Below are 19,938 nucleotides of genomic sequence, written 5' to 3' on the forward strand. Positions count from 1 at the left end.
TGGCAGCGTCCTAATCTCCGGCTGGAGGAGCTGAGAGCTGGGGCCCAGCTCCTCAGGGCGCCCTTGGAGAAAAGCCATCAGTCCCTCCTGTCTCCCTGGTCTCCAGCCGCTCAGAGCTCCCCCAGCCTGTGACAGAGCCTCTCTGTCTCTGGCGCACAGCCCCGCCTGGAGTCTCCAAACCCAGCAGATTCCCGTCACTCTGCTCTTCCAGCAGAGGAAGGTGGGTCTTGCAGATCTGCCACTTTCAGGGTCCCTGCTTGAGGAGCAGTGGCCCAACTGTGCCACGGATCACAGTTTAAGGTAACCCTGAGCTGAGAGCTCACTCCCCGGCTCCATCTCTGTAGCCGGCTTCCCTGCTCTAATACCTGCAAGCTCTGCTACTCAGACACCCCCAAGCCTTTTGTGACCCCGGGGACCTGAGGCCACACTGTCCCCGTGAGGGCTCCATCCCTGCTTAGCTGCTGGAGTGATGTTCCTCAGTGGAGCAGACTTCTAAAAATTCTAATTTTGTGCTCGCTGCTCTGCTGCTTGCTGGGAGCCAGCCCCTCGCCCTGCAGTCTATCTTCTTGTCCCTTTGGATTCACTTCTCTGCATGTCCTACCTTTCAGAAAGTGCTCGTTTTTCTGTTTCTAGAATTACTGCTCTGCTCTTCAATCTCCTTTTGGGTTTATAGGGTTTGGAATGGTTTGATGACTGTCTAGCTGGACTCTTGCTACCTGATGTCATCTGGGTCCGCTACTCCTCCGCCATCTTGACTCTCCATAGATGTATTTTATCTTTAATTGTGGTTTGTTTAATTGTTACACCCATGATATGAGCTGGTACCTCTCTGACTTTTGCGTGTTCTGTGAGTATTTTCACTGTGGTTATCTTACAGATGCCTTAAAACAACTTAGATGTAAAACAAACCATTTAAAACTCATAGTGTCAATTACATACAAAACTATTCTTCCTGTGTCCACCCCTGCACCCACTTTGTTACTGATATCACAAATTCTTTTATGTTGTGTACAATATGACCTACATTGATGATTTTTATACTTTTTTTAAAATATTTTATTTATTTGACAGAGAGAAATCACAACTAGGCAGAGAGGCAGGCAGAGAGAGAGGAGGAAGCAGGCTCCCCGCAGAGCAGAGAGCCCAATGTGGGGCTCGATCCCAGGACGCTGGGATCATGACCTGAGCTGAAGGCAGAAGCCTTAACCCACCGAGCCACCCAGGTGCCCCTATACTTTTTTTAAAACCAAAATTCTGTAGTGGAAATAAATGTGACTGGTATCGCAATACAACTCTATAGGTTTGTGCAATTGTCTAAATATTTATGTTTAGTGGAGAGCTTTGTGTTCTCTGTGGTTGCAGGTTCTGCTTAGAATCCTTTTATTTCATCTAGAGAGCATTCCTTTAGCATTTCGTATGGGATAGCTCTAGTGGAGTTGATGTCAGGTCTCCTTTCACAAACAGACAAGAGCTCACCACATTCAGGCCAGGGATGAAACACTGCCTGTACCAGGCAAGGAGAGCCCCTGCAGACCACTGCTGGTCTGAAGGATACAGCAGGACACATCATTTGCTTTTCTGTCACACAGAGGAGGGTAAAGACTTAGACAAAATGCCAAGGTGAAAGAATTTATCCCAAACAAAACCAGCAGATAAGACCAGGAAAGACACACAGAGATAGAATGGAAAGAGATAGTAGTAAGGAGCTTGATGGAGAGCTTAAGGCAGCAATCATAAGGATATTCAAAAGGTTGAGAAAAGAATAGTGAGAACTTTACCACAGAGATAAGAGTTAAAAAATAATTGGGTGCATGGGTGGCTCATTTGGGTAAGCCACTGACTCTTGATTTCTGCTCAGATCTTGACCTCAGGGTCCTGGGATGCAGGCTCAAGTCAGTCTCTGCACTCAGTGTGATGCCTGCATGGGATTCCCTCTCTGTAGCTCCCACCGGAACTCTTATGATCCCCCCCTCAAATATATGTCTTTCTAAAAATCAAACATAGTGGCACCTGGGTGGCTCAGTGGGTTAAAGCCTCTGCCTTCAGCTCAGATCATGATCCCAGGGTCCTGGAATTGAGCCCTGCATTGGGCTCTCTGCTCAGCAGGGAGCCTGCTTCCTACTCTCTCTCTGCCTACCTCTCTGTCTACTTGTGATCTCTATATGTCAAATAAATAAATAAAATCTTTAAAAAAATAAAAATAAAACATAGGTGAACAATACAATAAGTGAGATTAGAAACAGGATTGATATAAAGAGGCTGGAAGAAACAGAAGAATGACTTTGTCATACAGAAGGCAAAATAAAGGAAAATACTGAATCTGAACAAAGGGAGGGAGAAGAATGATGGATTTATTAAGGGAACTCATAGCCTCCATCAAAAGTAGTAAGATTCCCCGGTCTTGGGCTTTTCTGTGCTGGGAGACTATTGCTTCCAAATTCAACCCTCATGCTTCTTATTGGTCTAAGAAGATTTCCCATTTCTTTGGTTCAAGGTTAGTAAATCTGTCCTAATAACTTGTCTATTTTTAGAAATTCTGTTTTTGGGCACCTGGGTGGCTCAGTTGGTTAGGCAACCGACTTCAGCTCAGGTCATGATCCCAGAGTCCTGGGATCAATTCCTGCATCAGGCTCCCAACTCCACATGGAGTCAGCTTCTCCCTCTGAGCTTCTCTCCTCTCATGCTCTCTCACTGTCTCTCTCTTTATTTATAAATAAATAAAAATCTTTAAAAAAAAGGAATTCTGTTTTTTGTTTTTTTTTTTCTAAATTTCCCCATTTGTTATTAGGTAATGGTTTATGGAGTTAAAGCATTGCCAGTTGTATTTATTTTGTTCATTGCAATGGACATTACTCTCAGTGTTCTGTTAGTGTTATTATGCTCTCTATTTTATTTCAGATTTTTCTTTATTTCAATTCTCTACTAAGTTTCATCTAAGTCTCTCTCTCTTTTTAATTCTTTTCGTGGAAGTTAAGTTGTTTATTCCAACATTTTATTAACTCTGTATTGTATAAGATGAAAAAATTGGGAAATGGACAGCCTAGTAGGGAAAAACTGACAGAAATGAATAACACAAACAAGGACCAAAAACAGTAAAAAAATCAAAATGGTGATTTTTAGGGATTTCTCTAATCATGTCATGGGTGAACAGATATAGTTTCAATGTTTCTTTTTCAGTTTAGATTCCTTTATTCTATTTTTGGTTGCATAATTGTTCTAACTAGAGTGTCCAGAAGTATATTCAAAGGCAGTGGTGGGATCACTTCATTACCTGCTGATCACAGAGGAAAAGCTTGCAGACTGTCCCTATTGAATAGGTTAAATTTCACCTTTTCATACATCTGTGGTGTTCATTGGTTTGAGGGGGTTTCCCTTTCTCTCTATGTTGAGTGTTTTTAACATGACAGGTTGTCCAATACCCCCATATTTGTATTCTGTCTCCCTTAATGTGATCATGTCATTTTTTACCTTCATTCTGTTAATGTAGAGTCTTGAAGTTATGGTTTTCTATATGTTGGAGGACACTTAATTCCAAGTCCGATTCCCACTTGATCATCCTGTAAAAAGGGAAAAATGTGCAATTAATTCAGATTGTTATTTATTGTGGACTTTGAGTAAATATTCCTCACAGGCAGTGGTTTGTGAACTTTGTTGTTCGTAGTGTCTTCGTCTGGCTTGCATGAGCTGGTAATGCTGGTGCCACAGACAGAGTGTTCTGCTAGTTTCTCTGATCGTCACTCCTTGGAAATGTTTGAGGAGATTTGCAGTCCTTTCTCCTTCAGTGTCTGTTTGAATTTCCAGTGAACTCATCTGGCACACAATTTTTGTTTGTTGGAGTTTTTTCTTTTATTCCTCGTTCATTCGGCTTTGTGGTTGCAGATCAGTTGAGTTTTTTTTTTTTTTTAATTTTTCTGAATGATCCAGTCTAAATTGATTATACCCTTTTTGAAATTTATACTTGTCTTTTATTAAAAGTTTGTAGGCACTGATTATCCATTGTTGACTCTTATATTTACTTTTATTCCTACAATCAGTTATACTGTGTCTGCTTTCATTTCTTCACTTGTCATTTTAGTCAGTCTTTTCTCTATAATTCTTAATTTAGTTCATGTGCTGTCAGTGATGTTGATCTTTTCTGCCAAACAACTCTTCCTGTGCTTGATATTTTCCTATTTTTACTGTACTCTAGTTGGTTTATTTCAGTTTTCTGTTTCAATATCCATCGTTTTGTTAATTTTGAGCTCATGTGACCCTTTTCCTGATTGTTAGAGATACAGGAAAGTGATTTGTGCTACACCATGAATACCACAGAATTGTCTATTAGACTCAGTGCTCAGTACATTGTGTGCCATGTTGTGTGTCCATAGAGGAATGAAGTCCTGATGAGTCCTTCTCAGCCATCTTTCTGACATTGTCTGATTGACTTGATACTTCTGTATTAGAAGTCATCTGTATGTTCTTCTGAATGTAGTAAGTGGAGTGGTTTTACTTTTACTTGGTATTTTTCAGTTGTATCTTCATATGACACCCAGAGTTTCCTGCTAAAGTGGAGCATAGAAGGTTCTTTCCAGAATGGATCAGTACACAGATACAAACATAGTGCTGTTGAGATTTTACACTCATGTACAGACTGGGACAGTGATGGGGATAGTGACGGGCATCAAAGAAATCCTGGATGATACACCCAAACCAAGGCAATTGCCCTTAATGAGAATCTCACTGCCCCAAATGGTGAAGGATATAAACCGCTGTGGAAGACCTCCCTTTTTAAGTCAACTGTTTCTGCAGAGCAGTGGGTCTCTGTCAGCACAGGCTCCAATCAAATATTCAATCATAGCGATTTATGGATAGACCATCTGGAACATCTGAAAAGCTATCTAATCCATGCTGAAAATAATGATTTGAGCCATTTGGAAGATAGGATTGGCCTGACCTTTCAGCCAGATGGTTCTGATCATTAGAGATATAGAAATGAAGAACAAAGTGTTCAGTGGGATCCATACAAGAGGGGCACTGAGGAGTTGACCTTACACAATTGCCAGAGGCTTTTCACTGGAAACGGAATAGCTCAGTGCACTGAATCTGAGAAAACATTGAACCAGGGCTTCAGTGTTCACCGATGTGTCACAGCTAGGTTTGCAGAGAACCATTATGAATGTGATAAATGTGGGGAAGTCTTTAATCCAAGCTCTAACCTTAGTATAAACAACAGTCTCCCTTTGAGAGACAATTCTTACAAATATAATGAATGTGGGAAAGCTCTTAACCAGTCCTCCAGTGTTGGTGATCATCAGAGAATCCAAGAGGGAAAAAACCCATTCAGATCTAATAAATGAGGAATAATGTTCAATCAGTCATCAAGCCTAAACATAGATAAGATAATTCCTAAGGAAATGGAAACTTACAGTTTGAAGGAATGTGGTAAATCCTTTGACTCCCACTCAACACTATCTCAACATCAGTGAATGCATACTGGGGAAAAAATACACAAATGTGAAGAAGGTGGTAAAACCTTTAAGGACTGTTCATCAATAAATGGACATAGACAAATGTATCCTGGAGAGAAACGTTACCAATGTCAAGAATGTGGCTAAAACTTTAGCCGGTCTTCACATCTTATTCAACATCACAGGATTCATACTGCAGTGAAACCTTTTCAATGTCAAGAATGTGGCAAGGCCTTTAACAACAATTCAGCCCTTACTCGACATCACAGAATTCATACTGGAGAGAAACCTTACCAGTGTCAAGAATATGGCAAGGACTTTTACTGGAGCTCAAGTCTTACCAAACATCACAGAATTCATACAGGAGAAATACCTTACTAATGTCAAGAATGTGCCAAGGCCTTTTATCGGGGCACAATTCTTACTGAACATCACAGAATTCATACTGGAGAGAAAGCTTACCAATGTCAAAAATGTGGCAAGGCCTTTAACCACAGCTCAGCCCTTACTTATCATTGCCAAATTCATACTGGAGAGAAACCTTACCAGTGTCAAGAATGTGGCAAGGCCTTTTACCAGAACTCAGTTCTTACTAAGCATTACAGAATTCATACTAGAAGGAAACCTTACCAATGTCAAGAATGAGGCAAGGCCTTTAAACATAGCTCAACCCTTACTCAGCATCACAGAATTCATACCAGAGAGAAACCTTACAAATGTCAAGAGTGTGGCAAAGCTTTTTTGCAGTCCTCACCATCCTCAACATCACAGAATTCTTGCTGGAGAGAAACCTTACCAATGTTAACAATGTGGTGAGGCCTTTAACTGGCCTTCACACCATCCTCAATATGGCAGAATTCATACTGGAGAGAAACCTTACCAATGTCAAGAATGTTGCATGGCCTTTACAGGCACTCAATCTTAACTAAACATCATAAAATTCATACTAAAAAGAAAGCTTACCAGTGTAAAGAATCTGAGAAGAGGGGCACCTGGGTGGCTCAGAATTAAGTGTCTGCCTTAGGCTCAGGTCAGGAGCCCTGCATTAAGCTTCCTGGTCAGCGGGAAGTCAGCTTATCCCTCTCCCAATCTCCCTGTTTGTGTTCCTTTTCTTACTATTTCTGTCTCCTTCAAATAAGTAAAATGACAAAAAAACTAATATTTTGGGGGGCTTGGGTGGCTCAGTGGGGTAAGCCTCTGACTTCACCTTGGGTCATGATCCTGGGATCCTGGGATCTAGCCCCACATCAGGCTCTCTGCTCAGTGGGGAGCCTGTTTTATCCTCTCTGCCTACTTGTGATCTCTGTCTGTCAAATAAATAAAGAAAATATTTAAAGAAAGTTTTAAAAAATATAAAGAAATTGTTGGAAACATTTATACTCTATTGCTGTCTGCAAGAACCCACCCCCTTAAGCACTAAGCATACATCCACCTCCTTCAAACATGAAAAGTGTAGCTCTTGAGGGTCTGGGGATCAGTCAGTTAAGGGTCTCACTTTGGCTCAGGTCATGATTCAGGTTCCCAAAACATAGCCCTGCTGGGCTCCCTGCCCAGTGGTGAGTTGGTTTCTCTCTCTTCCTCTGCTCATCACTACACCCCACCATGAGTGCCTCTCTCTCTCAAATCAAATATTTAAAGATTTTATTTATTTATTTGACAGAGAGAAATCACAAGTAGGCAGAGAGGCAGGCAGAGAGAGAGAGAGAGAGAGGAGGAAGCAGGCTCCCCACTGAGCAGAGAGCCCGATGCGGGGCTCGATCCCAGGACCCTGAGATCATGACCTGAGCCGAAGGCAGAGGCTTAACCCATTGAGCCATCCAGGTGCCCCTCAAATCAATTATTTAAAAAAAGAAAAAAAGTGTAGCTCTTTATGCTCAGAAGTCCCAACCACATGCTACTTCAATAAACTTACTAAGTTGTACTATAAATCATCACAGAAGTTCTTCCTAACCACTGTGCTAAAGGATCCAACAATTTTATTATCCAGAAACCCAAGCTCACTACCATTCCTTTGAAAAGCCAATGCATAGGGCATGAGTGTTGATTGGAACAGAAGATCAGCATTATTCAGGAGACGATCCACTTGGAAAGAAGAAGGGCTCATGTTTTAAAATGAACTCCAAAAATTTTGCCAGGCCTTCAGAGTTTAAAGGAGTGTGAGGACAGTGAATCAGGAGGAGGAAAGCAGGGCAGTCTGAAACAGTTCGTGATCATCTGTGGACACAACTGTGCCTCCTATGGACATTATGGAGGTGCTTGGAGGTTGCGTATGGGTCCACAGGGGTAGTTGTGCCAGAAGGTGGGATTACCAGTCCTTCTTGGAAACAATGTGTGATGTACAAAGAACGGTTTAGTCCATTCATTCATGGAAAGGTGCATTTAAAGACTATTAAGTTGGCCAAGGCAGGGATTCAATTTAAGTTAGAAAAGTGTCTTCTAGGTTTGTCCTGTGATGCAAATGGGGATTATTGCCTTCTGTGGTGATGCTGAGATATATATTGCATATGCATATGCATATACATATACATATACATATACACATATGCATATGTATATGTATCTATCTATATATATATACTCAATAATCAATTAGATGGAGGACCTCTATTAGGAAGAGAGATGATCATGATGTGGGAAACAAAGGCACAAGAAAAAATACTAATATCCTTATACCTACAGTATATTGACATGCCCTTGAAACAGGAAGAGTGACATTCCTCCAAGGACTCAACTGCCTTGATGTTAACAGGTTGGTAACAGCAAAAGACAATCCTGACCTGAACTCCCCAACCCCCACCAGGGTCCTGTAAGTCTACTTTAACATACAACATTTCCTTGGGAAATTTCCTTTTTCTCTCCATCCCCCCCCCCCCCCCCCCCCCCCCCCCCCGCAGCTACCTGTTGGCAATCATCCCCAAGCAGATGGCCCACCTAGAGACATTAGAAGGGTCGCATGACTATGGTTTTTTAGATGGTAATAAATGACCTATTCCCAACAACCATTATTCCCCTCAAGGTCCTAGAAACCTTGCTTCCAAAATTTCTTAGAGACGATGCTATCTCAAACTCCCTCCAACTTAAAGGTATATAATGTGCCACATCTCATGACACAGTGCATCTCTTTCTGCCCCCAGGTCCTGTCCCCATGCTTTAAATAAAATCACCTTTTGCACCAGAGACATCTCAAGAATTCTTTCCTTGCCATCATCTTCAAACCCTAATGTTCTTTCCTATCCAGAGATTAACAGTTTATATCATAAAGAGATGCCTACCTGTAACAGACACATGAAAAAATGTTCATCATCATTAGCCATCAGGGAGATTAAAATTAAAACCACATTGAGATTCCACCTTGCACCAGTTAGAATGGCCCAAACTAATAAGACAGGAAACACCAAATGTTGGAGAAGAAGTGCAGAAAAGGAAACCCTCTTACACTGTTGGTGGGAATGCAAGTTGGTGCAGCCACTTTGGAAAAGAATGTGGAGATTCATTGAGAAATTAAAAATTGAGCTACCCTATGACCCTGCAATTGCAGTCCTGGGGATTGACCCCAAAGATACAGATGTAGTAAAAAGAAGGGCCATCTGTACCCCAATGTTCATAGCAGCAATGGCCATAGTTGCCAAACTGTGGAAAGAGCCGAGATACCCTTCAACAGATGGATGGATAAAGAAGATGTGGTACATATATACTATGGAGTATTATGCCTCCATCAGAAAGGATGAATACCCAATTTTTGTAGCAACATGGACAGGACTGGAAAAGATTATGCTGAGTGAAATAAGTCAAGCAGAGAGAGTCAATTATCATATGGTTTCACTTACTTGTGGAGCATAAGGAATAACTCGGAGGACATTGGGAATTGGAGAGGAGAAGTGATTTGGGGGAAATCAGAGGGGGAGATGAACCATGAGGGACTATGGACTCTGAGAAACAAACGGGGTTTTGGAGGGGAGGAGGGTATTGGGTTGGGTGAGCCTGGTGTTGGGTATTAAGGAGGGCATGGATTACATGGGGCACTGGGTGTGGTGCATAAACAATGAATCTTAGAACATTGAAAAATAATAAAATTGCAAAAAAAATTGCCAACCTTGAGGGGGCAAACCATTGCTTGATAAACATTTCATGTTTCCTTTCTCTTCTGAATATAATCCCTTCCTTGGAAATTCTAAATCCTACTTCCTCCTTATTATGTCACCGTGACACAGAAGCTTCAATCACCTGTCTTTGTGCCTCATGTCTTTCACGTTCCCATAACTAAGAACTTCGTTGTTTTCTCTACTGAAAATGTCTCACGTCATTTTAAGTCTTAGACCCGCTGAAGAATTGAGAACAGTGCAGGAAAAACAAATTGTCCTCTCCTCACATTCATTCTGTTGTGTGAACTGAACTCCATGCTTCAGACCTGGAACAGAATGAGCAGACAGAGCTGGGGATCAAGGGCAGCCGGAGCTTCATTACTTTTCCAGCCAAGGAGGGCTCAGCAGGTCGGGCCTTCAAACCTGCAGCCCACCCGGAGGAAGGGGCTGGGGTTTTGTAGGGAAATTTGGGATAATGGCTTATTTCCAGAGGTATTGGGTCTGTGCTGCCAGCCATGTTCATCATGTTGTCAGGGAGGAACCAGGTTCCTGAAACAAAGGACTGAGAAGTGAGGAGAAGAGGTCTGTGGGGAAGAGAAAGGTTACTTATTTGGAAATGGAGTCTCACTGATGTGGGACACAGAGGAAGAAGAAAAATTACTGAATTTCCTTACCCACTGACAAGCCCTTGAGACAGGCAGAGTGACATTTCTCTAGGGACTCAACGACCTCCACCCTAAAGCTTTGCTAAGGGCAAAGGGCAATCCTAGGCTGACAGACCCCTACCCCCAACCAGGATCCTGGAAGTCTACTGTAACAAGTCCTTCTAACTTTATCTCTAAATGCTCCAAGATGTGTGTTGACAATTATTCCCATGCATACGGCCCACTGACATTCATCTAAAGGGTCTCACATCAAAGGTTTTATTACCAATAATGAATAACCTTTTCCCTAATAATACCTAGCTCCTCAAGGTCCTGGAAACCTTGCTTCCAAAATTCCTTAGAGACTTACACCATCCCTGACCCCCTCCCAACTGGCAAGTATATAATGAACCACTCCTCACAGCCCCGGGGCAGCAGCTCTTTCTGCCTGAGGTCCTGTCCCTGTGCTTCAATAAACCACCATTTTGCATAAAAAATGTCTGAAGAATACTTTCTTGGTCATCAGCTCTGGGCCTCAGCCCACTAAACCTCACTTATATACTGATACTTCATCATCACTTAAGCATTAATCGCTTTTTTCTTTGTTCAGTCTGATGCTTTTCAAGTGGTTTTCATTTCAGTCACCAAGACAGCTGTTGTAAGAATTCATACTTTACAGTGAGAAACCACTCAGTGTTTTCTGGAATGGCTAAAATAAAGAAAAAGGATAACATCCAATTTTCCTGAGAATGCTGAGAATTAGAATTAGAGAATTAGGTCCTTATGAACAGAAATAGTTATTCTACTGAAGGGGAGTATTTTGTCACCTGAAAATATGTCTCTTGTTTGAGCATTATTTTTGGCTGGTTATTTTTAATCAAAGGCAGATAAAGGAAGAGCTCTGAACTCCTGCGTTTACCTGGAGAGAGACATTAGCTTTTATATGGGGAAAGTTTGGTCTGTCAGGGGTCTCCCTCTGTGTAGCAGAAAGAGGGAGAAGGAACCAGTCTCCTGAAGATCTGTTCGTGGAGAAAGTAGGGCTCCAACTCTGTTCCCAGCCACAGCCTTGGTTCCCCTGCTTGGCCTGGTCCCCTCCCCAGTTCCTTCCTAGCAGGGTCACCTGTGGAGTTTAGGAAGGATCTTCTCTGCGGCCCCCCCTTCAGATTCTGTCAGTTGGTTTGGGCGAAAACAACACTGTTGTGTTAATTAAGGGCTCCAGGAGATTCTCAGCGAGGCCAGAGGGAAGCCCGAGGGCTTTTGGTGGTTTTCTGAGAGTGGGTTTGCTGCTTTGGTCCTGGAGAGATGACAGGGTCTCTGCTCCGTGAGTCTGGGAGGGTCGGGTCCGCAGTTCCGATGCTGACGCTGAAGTTGTGAGTGGCGGTGGCAGGGGACCCCTCCCTCCCCACAAAGCAGGTGAGGAAAATGCAGGGATGGGTGTTCTCATGGGAGCTCACAGTTTCTGAGCTGCTCCAGACACAAAGGACTCCGAAGTTGGGACTCCTGCCTGCAGGCGAGCGGTGTGAGGAGGAGCTCAGTTGCTGGATTTAAGGGCATTTTCTCCTGATGCAGCTGTGATTTCCCCACAGATCCCTCGTGAGGACGGAATCTAGAGGTGGAGGTGAAGGCAGAAATGGCTGGTTCTCAGGTGAGCCTGGTGTCCCCGTGGAGCCATATCCTCTGTTTCTCCGCAGACCCTAGAGTTTAGAAGCTGCAGATGCGGATGCCTGAGTCCGGGTGCTTCTCGCTTCCGCGTTCACCTGCTTTTAAGACCTGGTCAGAAGTGATAGTCACAGTTAGGTCTTTAGAATGCTTCTCCATGTCCCAGGGCCTTCTGTCCTGTCCCCAACCTGGCTTCGATAGGGCATCAGCCGTTGTCACTTTGAATTAAAGTCGCGTGAGGAGTGACAATATTTCATTGGTGGCAGATCTGGAGGGGAAGGTGTCGAGTCCGAGATTCCTGTGGCTGATGAGGTCTTGTCCTGGGATATCAGGGAGGGAAATCATTTCTCATTCAGTCTCCTCTGCATTCTTGATCAGCTGTGTGCAGCCGGGGAGTAAGGAAATGCAGATAAAAATTTGAAGCCTATGAGGTCCAGAAAAACTTGGAAAGTTGCCATTCTAAAAAAGGGTTGGGGTATATCTAGATTTTTAGAATGTGAAACAGATACTCTATTTAAAATATACTATAGGAGTTGTGCCTGGGGGTCTCAGTTGACTACGCTTGGACTTTTTTTTTTTTAAATATTTTATTTATTTGACAGAGAAATCACAACTAGGCAGAGAGGCAGGCAGAGAGAGAGGAGGAAGCAGGCTCCCCGCTAAGCAGAGAGCCTGATGCGGGGCTTGATCCCGAGACCCTGGGATCATGACCTGAGCCAAAGGCAGAGGCTTCAACCCACCGAGCCACCCAGGCATCCCTAAGCTTGGACTTTTGATTTCAGCTCAGGTCAGGATCTCACGGTCCTGGACTGGTATCCCCGTTTCTGGCTCTGTGCCCAGAGGGGAGTCTGCTTGAGATTCTCTTTCTCCCTCTTCTGCCCATGTACATCTCCTCTGAAATACAAATAAATCTTGGGGACCGGCAGTGGTTCAGTTGGTTAAGAGTCTGCTTTCTGCCTTCAGCTCAGGTCGCGATCCCCAGGGACCTGGGATGCAGCCCTACATCAGTCCCCCAATGGGCCAGCATCCTCTTCTCCCTCTCCTTCTACCTGGTGGGAGGCCTCTTTGTTTTCTCTCTCACTCTCTTTGAAATAAATAAATACAATCCTCTTAAAAAATTTTTTGTTTAGGGGCGCCTGGGTGGCTCAGTGGCTTAGAGCCTCTGCCTTCAGCTCAGGTCATGATTCCAGGGTCCTGGGATCCAGCCCCGCATCAGGCTCTCTGCTCAGCGGGGAGCCTGCTTCCTCCTCTCTCTCTGCCTGCCTCTGCCTACTTGTGATCTGTCTGTCAAATTTGTAAGAAAAAGAGTGAGAGGGCACAAGTACGGTGAGCAGTGGGTAGAGGGAGAAAGCTCCCCGCTGAGCAAGGACCACCACCCATCCCCCATCCTACCCTCCCCCGCCCCAAGGTCGGTGGGGTTCCCAGGACCTTGGGTCATGGCCTGAGCTGAAGGCTGATGCTCAACTCACTGAATCACCAGGCATTCCAATAAATAAAATCTTTAAAAAGAAGATTATATAAATCTTTAGTAATTAGAATTTTAAAAAGGACTAAATTAGCTATTTCTACCACAGGGACACTGTGGTGGCTCAGTGTAGTGTCCCAGATGTGGGTACATGATTGGCTGGAAGCCCATCCCGCAGCACTGATGGAATTCCCCTGAGGCAGGACAAAGCCTGGAGACTTTAATTGAATACCTAAGAGATCAGCAGGCTGGAGGGCAGAGGAGAGCTTGTCTGCCAGGAGCAGTGGGTGGGGGGATTTCTTAAAGGGGAGTTACATGGAACATGTGGAACCTTCCCAATTTTGGTCATTGTACTTGGTTTCAGAAGCCCATTGGTTCATTAGGGCCTTGGGAATTTTGAGGTGGGTCCCCTGCTGGGCCTGTCTGGACTCTGCCATGCAGTCACTGGAGCCCTCCCTTCACTCCTTTGCTCAAGCCTGCTTGCCTAAAAGCAGCCTCTACAGATCCTATAGTGATTGAGTTGTGTATGTATATCCAGTGTATTTCCAAAATTAGGTATATATTCTGCATTCCTGCTGTCAGTCCACAGGAATCATCAGGGACGCCGTGTCCTTTGATGTGCTTTAGGGGCTGATAGCAGTTTGTTTCCATTCAGCTGATGGAAACTTCTTTTATTGGCTTGGGGCTGTCTGCCAGATCCTCCCGTCATGTTCTTATTTTCCCTCCTGTCATTTGTAAGGAACATAAGGTACTAGGCAATAGGCAGAAACTATCACATTTCAGATGTAAACTTCTTTCATCTCAGTAATCTTGCTTGTAGATTTTCTTTCTTCCTATCTTTCTTTCTTTCTGAATGTATTCTCAGTTGAGAGAGAGAGCACATGAGTGAGGAAAGGGGAAGAGGGAGAAGCAGATTCCCCACTGAGTGGGGAGCCCAACTCAGGGCTCCTTCCCAGGAGACTGGGATCACAACCTGAGCTGAAGGCAGACCGGGCAGACCCTTAAGCAACTGAAGTATTCAGGGTACCTCAATAATGGGTCCATGGTCAAAGGAGCCAGACTGATACAAAGCGAGGGTCAAGCAAAGCTTTATATCGCGCCAAGCATCAAGAATCAGACCAACTGTCAAAGAGTCAGGTCGGGGACGCCCCTTACAGAGAGGACAACCTCTCCCTGCTTTCCAGAACTTTTATAGAGCAAAGTCCAAGTGGTTGGGCCTGGCCACACACAGGTGGCTAATTGAATTACAATTCACCCCATAGTAGCCATGGAAACTAGCCTGGCACCTTGGTAGCTAGGAGACAGTGTGCACCCCCAGTGATTGAATGTCTCCACCTGACCTGCCCCACACTTGTATTTGGGCCGTTATCTCCACTTGACCTAACCCAGCCTTGTATTTGGGCTGTTACCTGGGCCTTTTTAAGTTCCCCTGGGAGGGGGCGGGCAACATCAATTTAAGTCCTAAAACAAAATGACAGTTCAACCAGGGTGGGGCTGCTCTGGCTGAATAGGCCCTTACAGTAGTTTCTGAGGAGGAGAACAAAGTCAAAAGAGGTGTGGAGGGGTGCCTTTTTGGCCCAGTTGGTGAAGCAACTGCCTTCCGCTTGGGTCACGTTCCCAGAGTCTGGGGATCGGATCCCTCATTGGGTTCCCACCTCCACGGGAAGTCTGTTTCACCTTCGGAACTTCCCTCTCATTCTCTCCCTCAATGTTTCTCTCATAAATAAATAAATGATTTTTTAAGATTTTATTTATTTATTTGACAGAGATCAAAAGTAGGCAGAGAAGCAGGCAGAGAGAGAGGAGGAAGCAGGATCCCCACGGAGCAGAGAGTCCAGAGCAGAGAGTCCGAAGTGGGGCTTGATCCCAAGGATCATGATCTGAGCTGAAGGCAGAGGCTTTAACCCACTGAGCCACCCAGGTGCCCCCTCAAATAAATTCTTTTTTTTTTTTTTTTTTCAAATAAATTCTTTAAAAAAAAAAAGAGGTGTGGATAAAATTAAATTTCCTTCAACTTCAAACTTTGAGGAAAAATATATGAGAAAGGCAGAGTAGGGCATTCCTTAGGGAATTCCAACAACCTCAAGGTTAATGTCTTGTTGGATGCAAAAAGCAGCCTTAGCTTGACAGGATCCTGTAATTCCTCTTTAAAACAGGAAAATTGCTTTGGAAACTTCTTGAACTCTATTCCCCAAATGTAGCTTGGCCATCATCCTTCAAGCTTGTGGCCCACTGATAGATATCTGGAGGGTCTCCTGACTAAAGTGTTCCTAAACAGTGAGTGGCCTCATCAGAACACCAGCTGGGAGGCCCTGAGGGTCCTGGAAACTTGCTTCCAAATTCCTTAGAGCCTCCTGCTGTCCCTCACCCCCTCCCCACCTGAAAGCATAGAAGCAGTCACTGCTCACATTCCTCGCCCCGTGCCTTAGGACCACAGTGTTTGTACCACGGGTATCTCAACAATTCCTTCATCATTCACTCCAGAACCCCAATATTTCACATCAGAAACATGTCTAGAATTGCTTGACCTTTGGCTCCTCTCCCACATCCCAACACTTTGCACTGGACAAGGAGGGCTGTCATCTCTGTGTAGCGGATAGAGTTGACTTCTGGTGTGAAAGGAGTGAAAGTTCTCAACCAGGCAGCCCCCTGCCCCATAGGTTTTACTTTTACTCCACACCCATGTGAGGAAGAAGGAAAGGTCAGGTCTGGTCCTAGGTGGTGACACTAACTTCCTCTTTCATCTTAGGGACTGTCGTGAACTCTGTCAATGGCCACTTGGTGACTGTGGTATTTATTACAGGGACTGCTGACATTCAGGGATGTGGCCATCGAATTCTCCCAGGAGGAGTGGGGACGCCTGACCCACACTCAGCGGCAACTGTACAGGGATGTGATGTTGGAGAACTATGGACACCTCCACTTCCTGGGTGAGGACGACTCCTTCCAGATTTCCCAAACCCCACTCAGGGTGGTGGTTGTTGTTGTTGTTGTTAACTTTATTTATTTTGTATTTTTTATATTCAATTTTTATTAACATATAATGTACTGTTAGCCCCAGTGGTACAGGTCTATGAATCACCAGGTTGTTTACACACTTCACAGCACTCACCGTAACACATACCTTCCCCAATGTCCATAACTCAAGCATCCTCCCCCAACCCCTCTCCCCCTGGCAACCCTCTGTTTTGTGATACTAAGAGTCTCTTATGGTATGTCTCTCTCCCAATCCCATCTTACTTCTTTTTTTCCTTCCCTACCCCACAAACCCACCATTTGCCTCTCAAATTCTTCATATCAGGGAGATCTTATGATAATTGTCTTTCTCTGATTGACTTATCTCACTCCGCATAATACCCTCTAGTTCCATCCATGTCTTCGCCAATGGCAAGATTTCATTTCTTTTGATGGCTGCATAGTATTCCATTGTGTATATATATACCACATCTTCTTTATCCATTCATCTGTTGATGGACATCTAGGTTCTTACCATAGTTTGGCTATTGTGGACATTGCTGCTATAAGCATTCTGGTGCATGTGCCCCTTCGGATCACTACATTTGTATCTTCAGGGTAAATACACAGTAGTGCGATTGCTGGGTCATAGGGTAGCTCTATTTTCAACTTTTTGAGGAACCTCCATGCTGTTTTCCAGAGTGGCTGCACCAGCTTGCATTCCCACCAACAGTGGAGGAGGGTTCTCCTTTCTCTGCATCCTTGCCAGCATCTGTCATTTCTTGATTTGTTAATTTTAGCCATTCTGTCTGGAGTGCCACTCAGGGTTTTATTCTTGCCTGTGAAGACTGTCTCTTGGGAGAATTCTGTTTGAATGACTGGAATCCAGATCCTGGCAGAAAGGGAAATAAGTAGAGGTTTGTAGATGGAGAGAAAAACCTTCATGATGCTTCCTTTTCAGCCTTGGCTTCTCCTTCCTCAAGGTAACATCAACCCTGGTGTAGATGACTGGCAGTTCTAAACACTTGGTGGCATAGAATGGTGCTGCTCACATCTAAAACTGAAATTTCCCCTTCTCTTTTTTTTTTTTAATTTTTAAAAATTAAAAAACATTTTTTTTTTAAGATTTCATTCATTTGACAGACAGAGATCACAAGTAGGCAGAGGGGCAGGCAGGTGGGTGGGGGAAGCTGGCTCCCCACTGAGCAGAAAGGCTGATGTGGGGCTTGATCCCAGGACCCTGGGATCATGACCTGAGCTGAAGGCAGAGGCCTTTTTTTTTTTTTTCTTAAAGATTTTATTTATTTTGACAGACAGAGATCACAAGTAGGCAGAGAGGCAGACAAAAAGAGAGAGGGGGGGAAGCAGGCTCCCTGCAGGGAGCCTGATGAGGGGCTTGATACCAGGGCCCAGGGATTACAACCTGAGCTGAAGGCAGAGGCTTTAACCCACTGAGCCACCCAGGTGCCCCCAAATTTTACCTTCTTATTATCATGTCTACTACTTGGAAGTGGAGGTCAGGATGTGAACATTGGAAATGCCTCCTGTGTATACTAAAGGGACTGTTGGGCAACCAGCTTTCACAAAACCATTTTCTAGAATTGTACAATACCCTTTCTTGTCTACTGAACACAAGCCTGATGGGAAGTTAGAATCGGCAACAATAGTCACTTTACTTTTTCCTCATAAACAGGTCTCCTTCTGTCAAAGCCAGACCTGATCATATTTTTGGAGCAAAAGAAGCAGCTCTGGGATGTGAAGAGAAAGGAGACCAAAGGCTTCCATCCAGGTAGGTGGGAATGAATGAGGCAGATGACAGAGGGGAGGTCCAAGTCTGAAGGAGGAAGGTAGACCTTAAGCTGTGGTTTGAGTAGCTCTCTTTGAATGAAAATCAGTTGGAGACATGCCCAGTTTTCTCTCTCTCTCCCAGAGGGACATCTTCTCTCCAACATTATCAAGCTCTTGCATTCTCTAGGGATTCTCCTTCAGCTCTAGTGGTGGTCTGTCACATCCACAGGGAGGGCCAGGAGACTCTGATTGGAGGTGGAGGGCCCCCCTAATCTAAGAGCTTCTCCATTTCTGTGTGGACCCTGGGTTTTCTGTTTTCTGTTTTCTCTGTTTTCTGAGGACCTGTACACTCTGACCTTTGTCAATTCTGATTTTCATCATGAGACAAGTAGGTCAGGGTAGTTGTATGCACACTGGGGTTTGGTGCAAAATTCCCAGAACACTGGAGACAGATTTCTAATGTTTTCTGGCTTATGCTTTCTAATGTTAGTCTTAAAAAATTGACATTCAGTAACTTCATCAGATAACAGAGCACCACCCTAAAATGAAAAAAATGTACTGCTTTATTTCCCTTCAGAATTTCTTTTTTCTTTTTCTTTTTGTATTAAATATAGAAATTTCCACTCTATGAGTTCCATTCCTCAGTGGTCAAATAATGTAATGTCTGTGTTTCCTAGAATTCCTACATAACAAATTCTATTGGGGAAGTAGCCCATTTAGAACTTGAACTTGTAGCTTTTAATAAAGTTTCATTTATTACCTTATTTTTAAATAATTGCATCATCGTATGTTTCTTCTATGAGCTTCTTGTGACTTTGTCATGTGTGTTTTCACTTTCTAATTAGTTCTATATAAGATTTAGCTCTGAATTTTTTTACATCAAATGTCCTGATATGACATGGGCATGTGCTTTGTAAGAAGTGAGTTAGGCAATTAGTAAAATTCCCATATATTTTCTTCAAAAATTTTATTTGTTCAAGACACAGAGAGGATGAATAGGGAAAGGGCAAAAGGAGAGGGAGAAGCAGACTCCCTGCTAAGCAGGGAGCCCAGTGTGGAGCTGGATCTCCAAACCCGAAGCTCATGACTTGAGCTGAAGGAAACTGCTTGACTGACTGAGCCCCCAGGTATCCCAAACCTCCATGTTGAAATATCCTTGTGTTCAGCAATGCAGTGTTGCTTCATGGGAAATTAATCATGAGCTTTTTCTTCTACTTTCCTCAGAATGTATCAGAATTTAACCCCAAATATTAATTTCATATATAGAGTCTCTCAGCATTTTCTTCAACTTTCATGCTGTTTATTTGTTTAGAAGTGAAGATCTTGTTCATTTCCTGTGTCTTAAAGAATGGATTATAGCCTTACATTCTGTGTATGAGGAGGAATATATTAATAATGTAATACATTTATTTCAAGCTTTTTAAGTGTTCATAAAATTTTCATTTACACCTTTTTATGATTGATTTTAATGAGAATTCTTTACAATGTTATAGTCCATGAAGACATGCCAATCAAATGCTTCTTTTTCATGGGTACGTGGATATTGTTTAAAAGTACAGTTATAGAGAAGTTTCTTTTTCTGTCATACACCAATGTTTTATTTAGAATTTCTTGGGTTGATTTTTCTTTTATTCTGTTTTCCTAATAATGTGCTTCCTATGTCTGTTTTATTCCACAATATTAGCTAGGTGTGGATTGGGTTTTATCTGTGTGTGTTATAATAGGAAGAGAATTTTCAGCTCAGTGTATTTCAAGACCATGTGAGTGTAACCACTAATGTAACTCAAAAAAGAATGACCTTTATGCTTTTTGACTGTAAATTATGTGTGTCTTTGTCTTGTGTTTGTATGTTGCACATATATACTGTGTGACCCCTACTCTTTTTCTCCATGATGAGT

At 43.4% G+C, this 19,938-nt stretch overlaps 3 protein-coding genes across 3 annotated transcripts in view; all 3 read left to right on the forward strand.

The window, feature by feature from the left end:
* Positions 1–19,938, forward strand: part of LOC123931367 (putative protein ZNF720) — an 867,309-nt gene continuing 847,371 nt past the window's right edge. Inside the window, exon 1 of the mRNA XM_045988377.1 lies at positions 1–220. The gene's annotated coding sequence lies outside the window, so the exon portion shown is untranslated. The remainder of the gene's footprint in view (positions 221–19,938) is intronic.
* Positions 188–18,055, forward strand: LOC123931365 (putative protein ZNF720). The gene is made up of 4 exons (XM_045988375.1): positions 188–300; positions 11,760–11,818; positions 16,101–16,227; positions 17,946–18,055. Exons 2-4 carry the CDS (start codon positions 11,804–11,806, stop codon positions 18,053–18,055), a joined length of 252 nt encoding a protein of 83 aa, XP_045844331.1. The 5' UTR covers positions 188–300; positions 11,760–11,803.
* LOC123930582 (zinc finger protein 91-like) overlaps positions 5,394–19,938 on the forward strand; it is a 26,895-nt gene continuing 12,350 nt past the window's right edge. Inside the window, 1 exon segment of the mRNA XM_045986791.1 lies at positions 5,394–6,182. Coding sequence (XP_045842747.1) covers positions 5,394–6,182 — 789 coding nt within the window.

Source organism: Meles meles, chromosome 19 (genome assembly GCF_922984935.1).
Source record: "Meles meles chromosome 19, mMelMel3.1 paternal haplotype, whole genome shotgun sequence".
In the NCBI taxonomy this organism is placed as follows: Eukaryota; Metazoa; Chordata; class Mammalia; order Carnivora; family Mustelidae; genus Meles; species Meles meles.

Coding starts and splice junctions, on each gene's coding strand:
- LOC123931365 (XM_045988375.1), top strand. Junction 16,228..17,945: donor TGGACACCTCCACTTCCTGG/GTGAGGACGACT, acceptor CCTCATAAACAG/GTCTCCTTCTGTCAAAGCCA.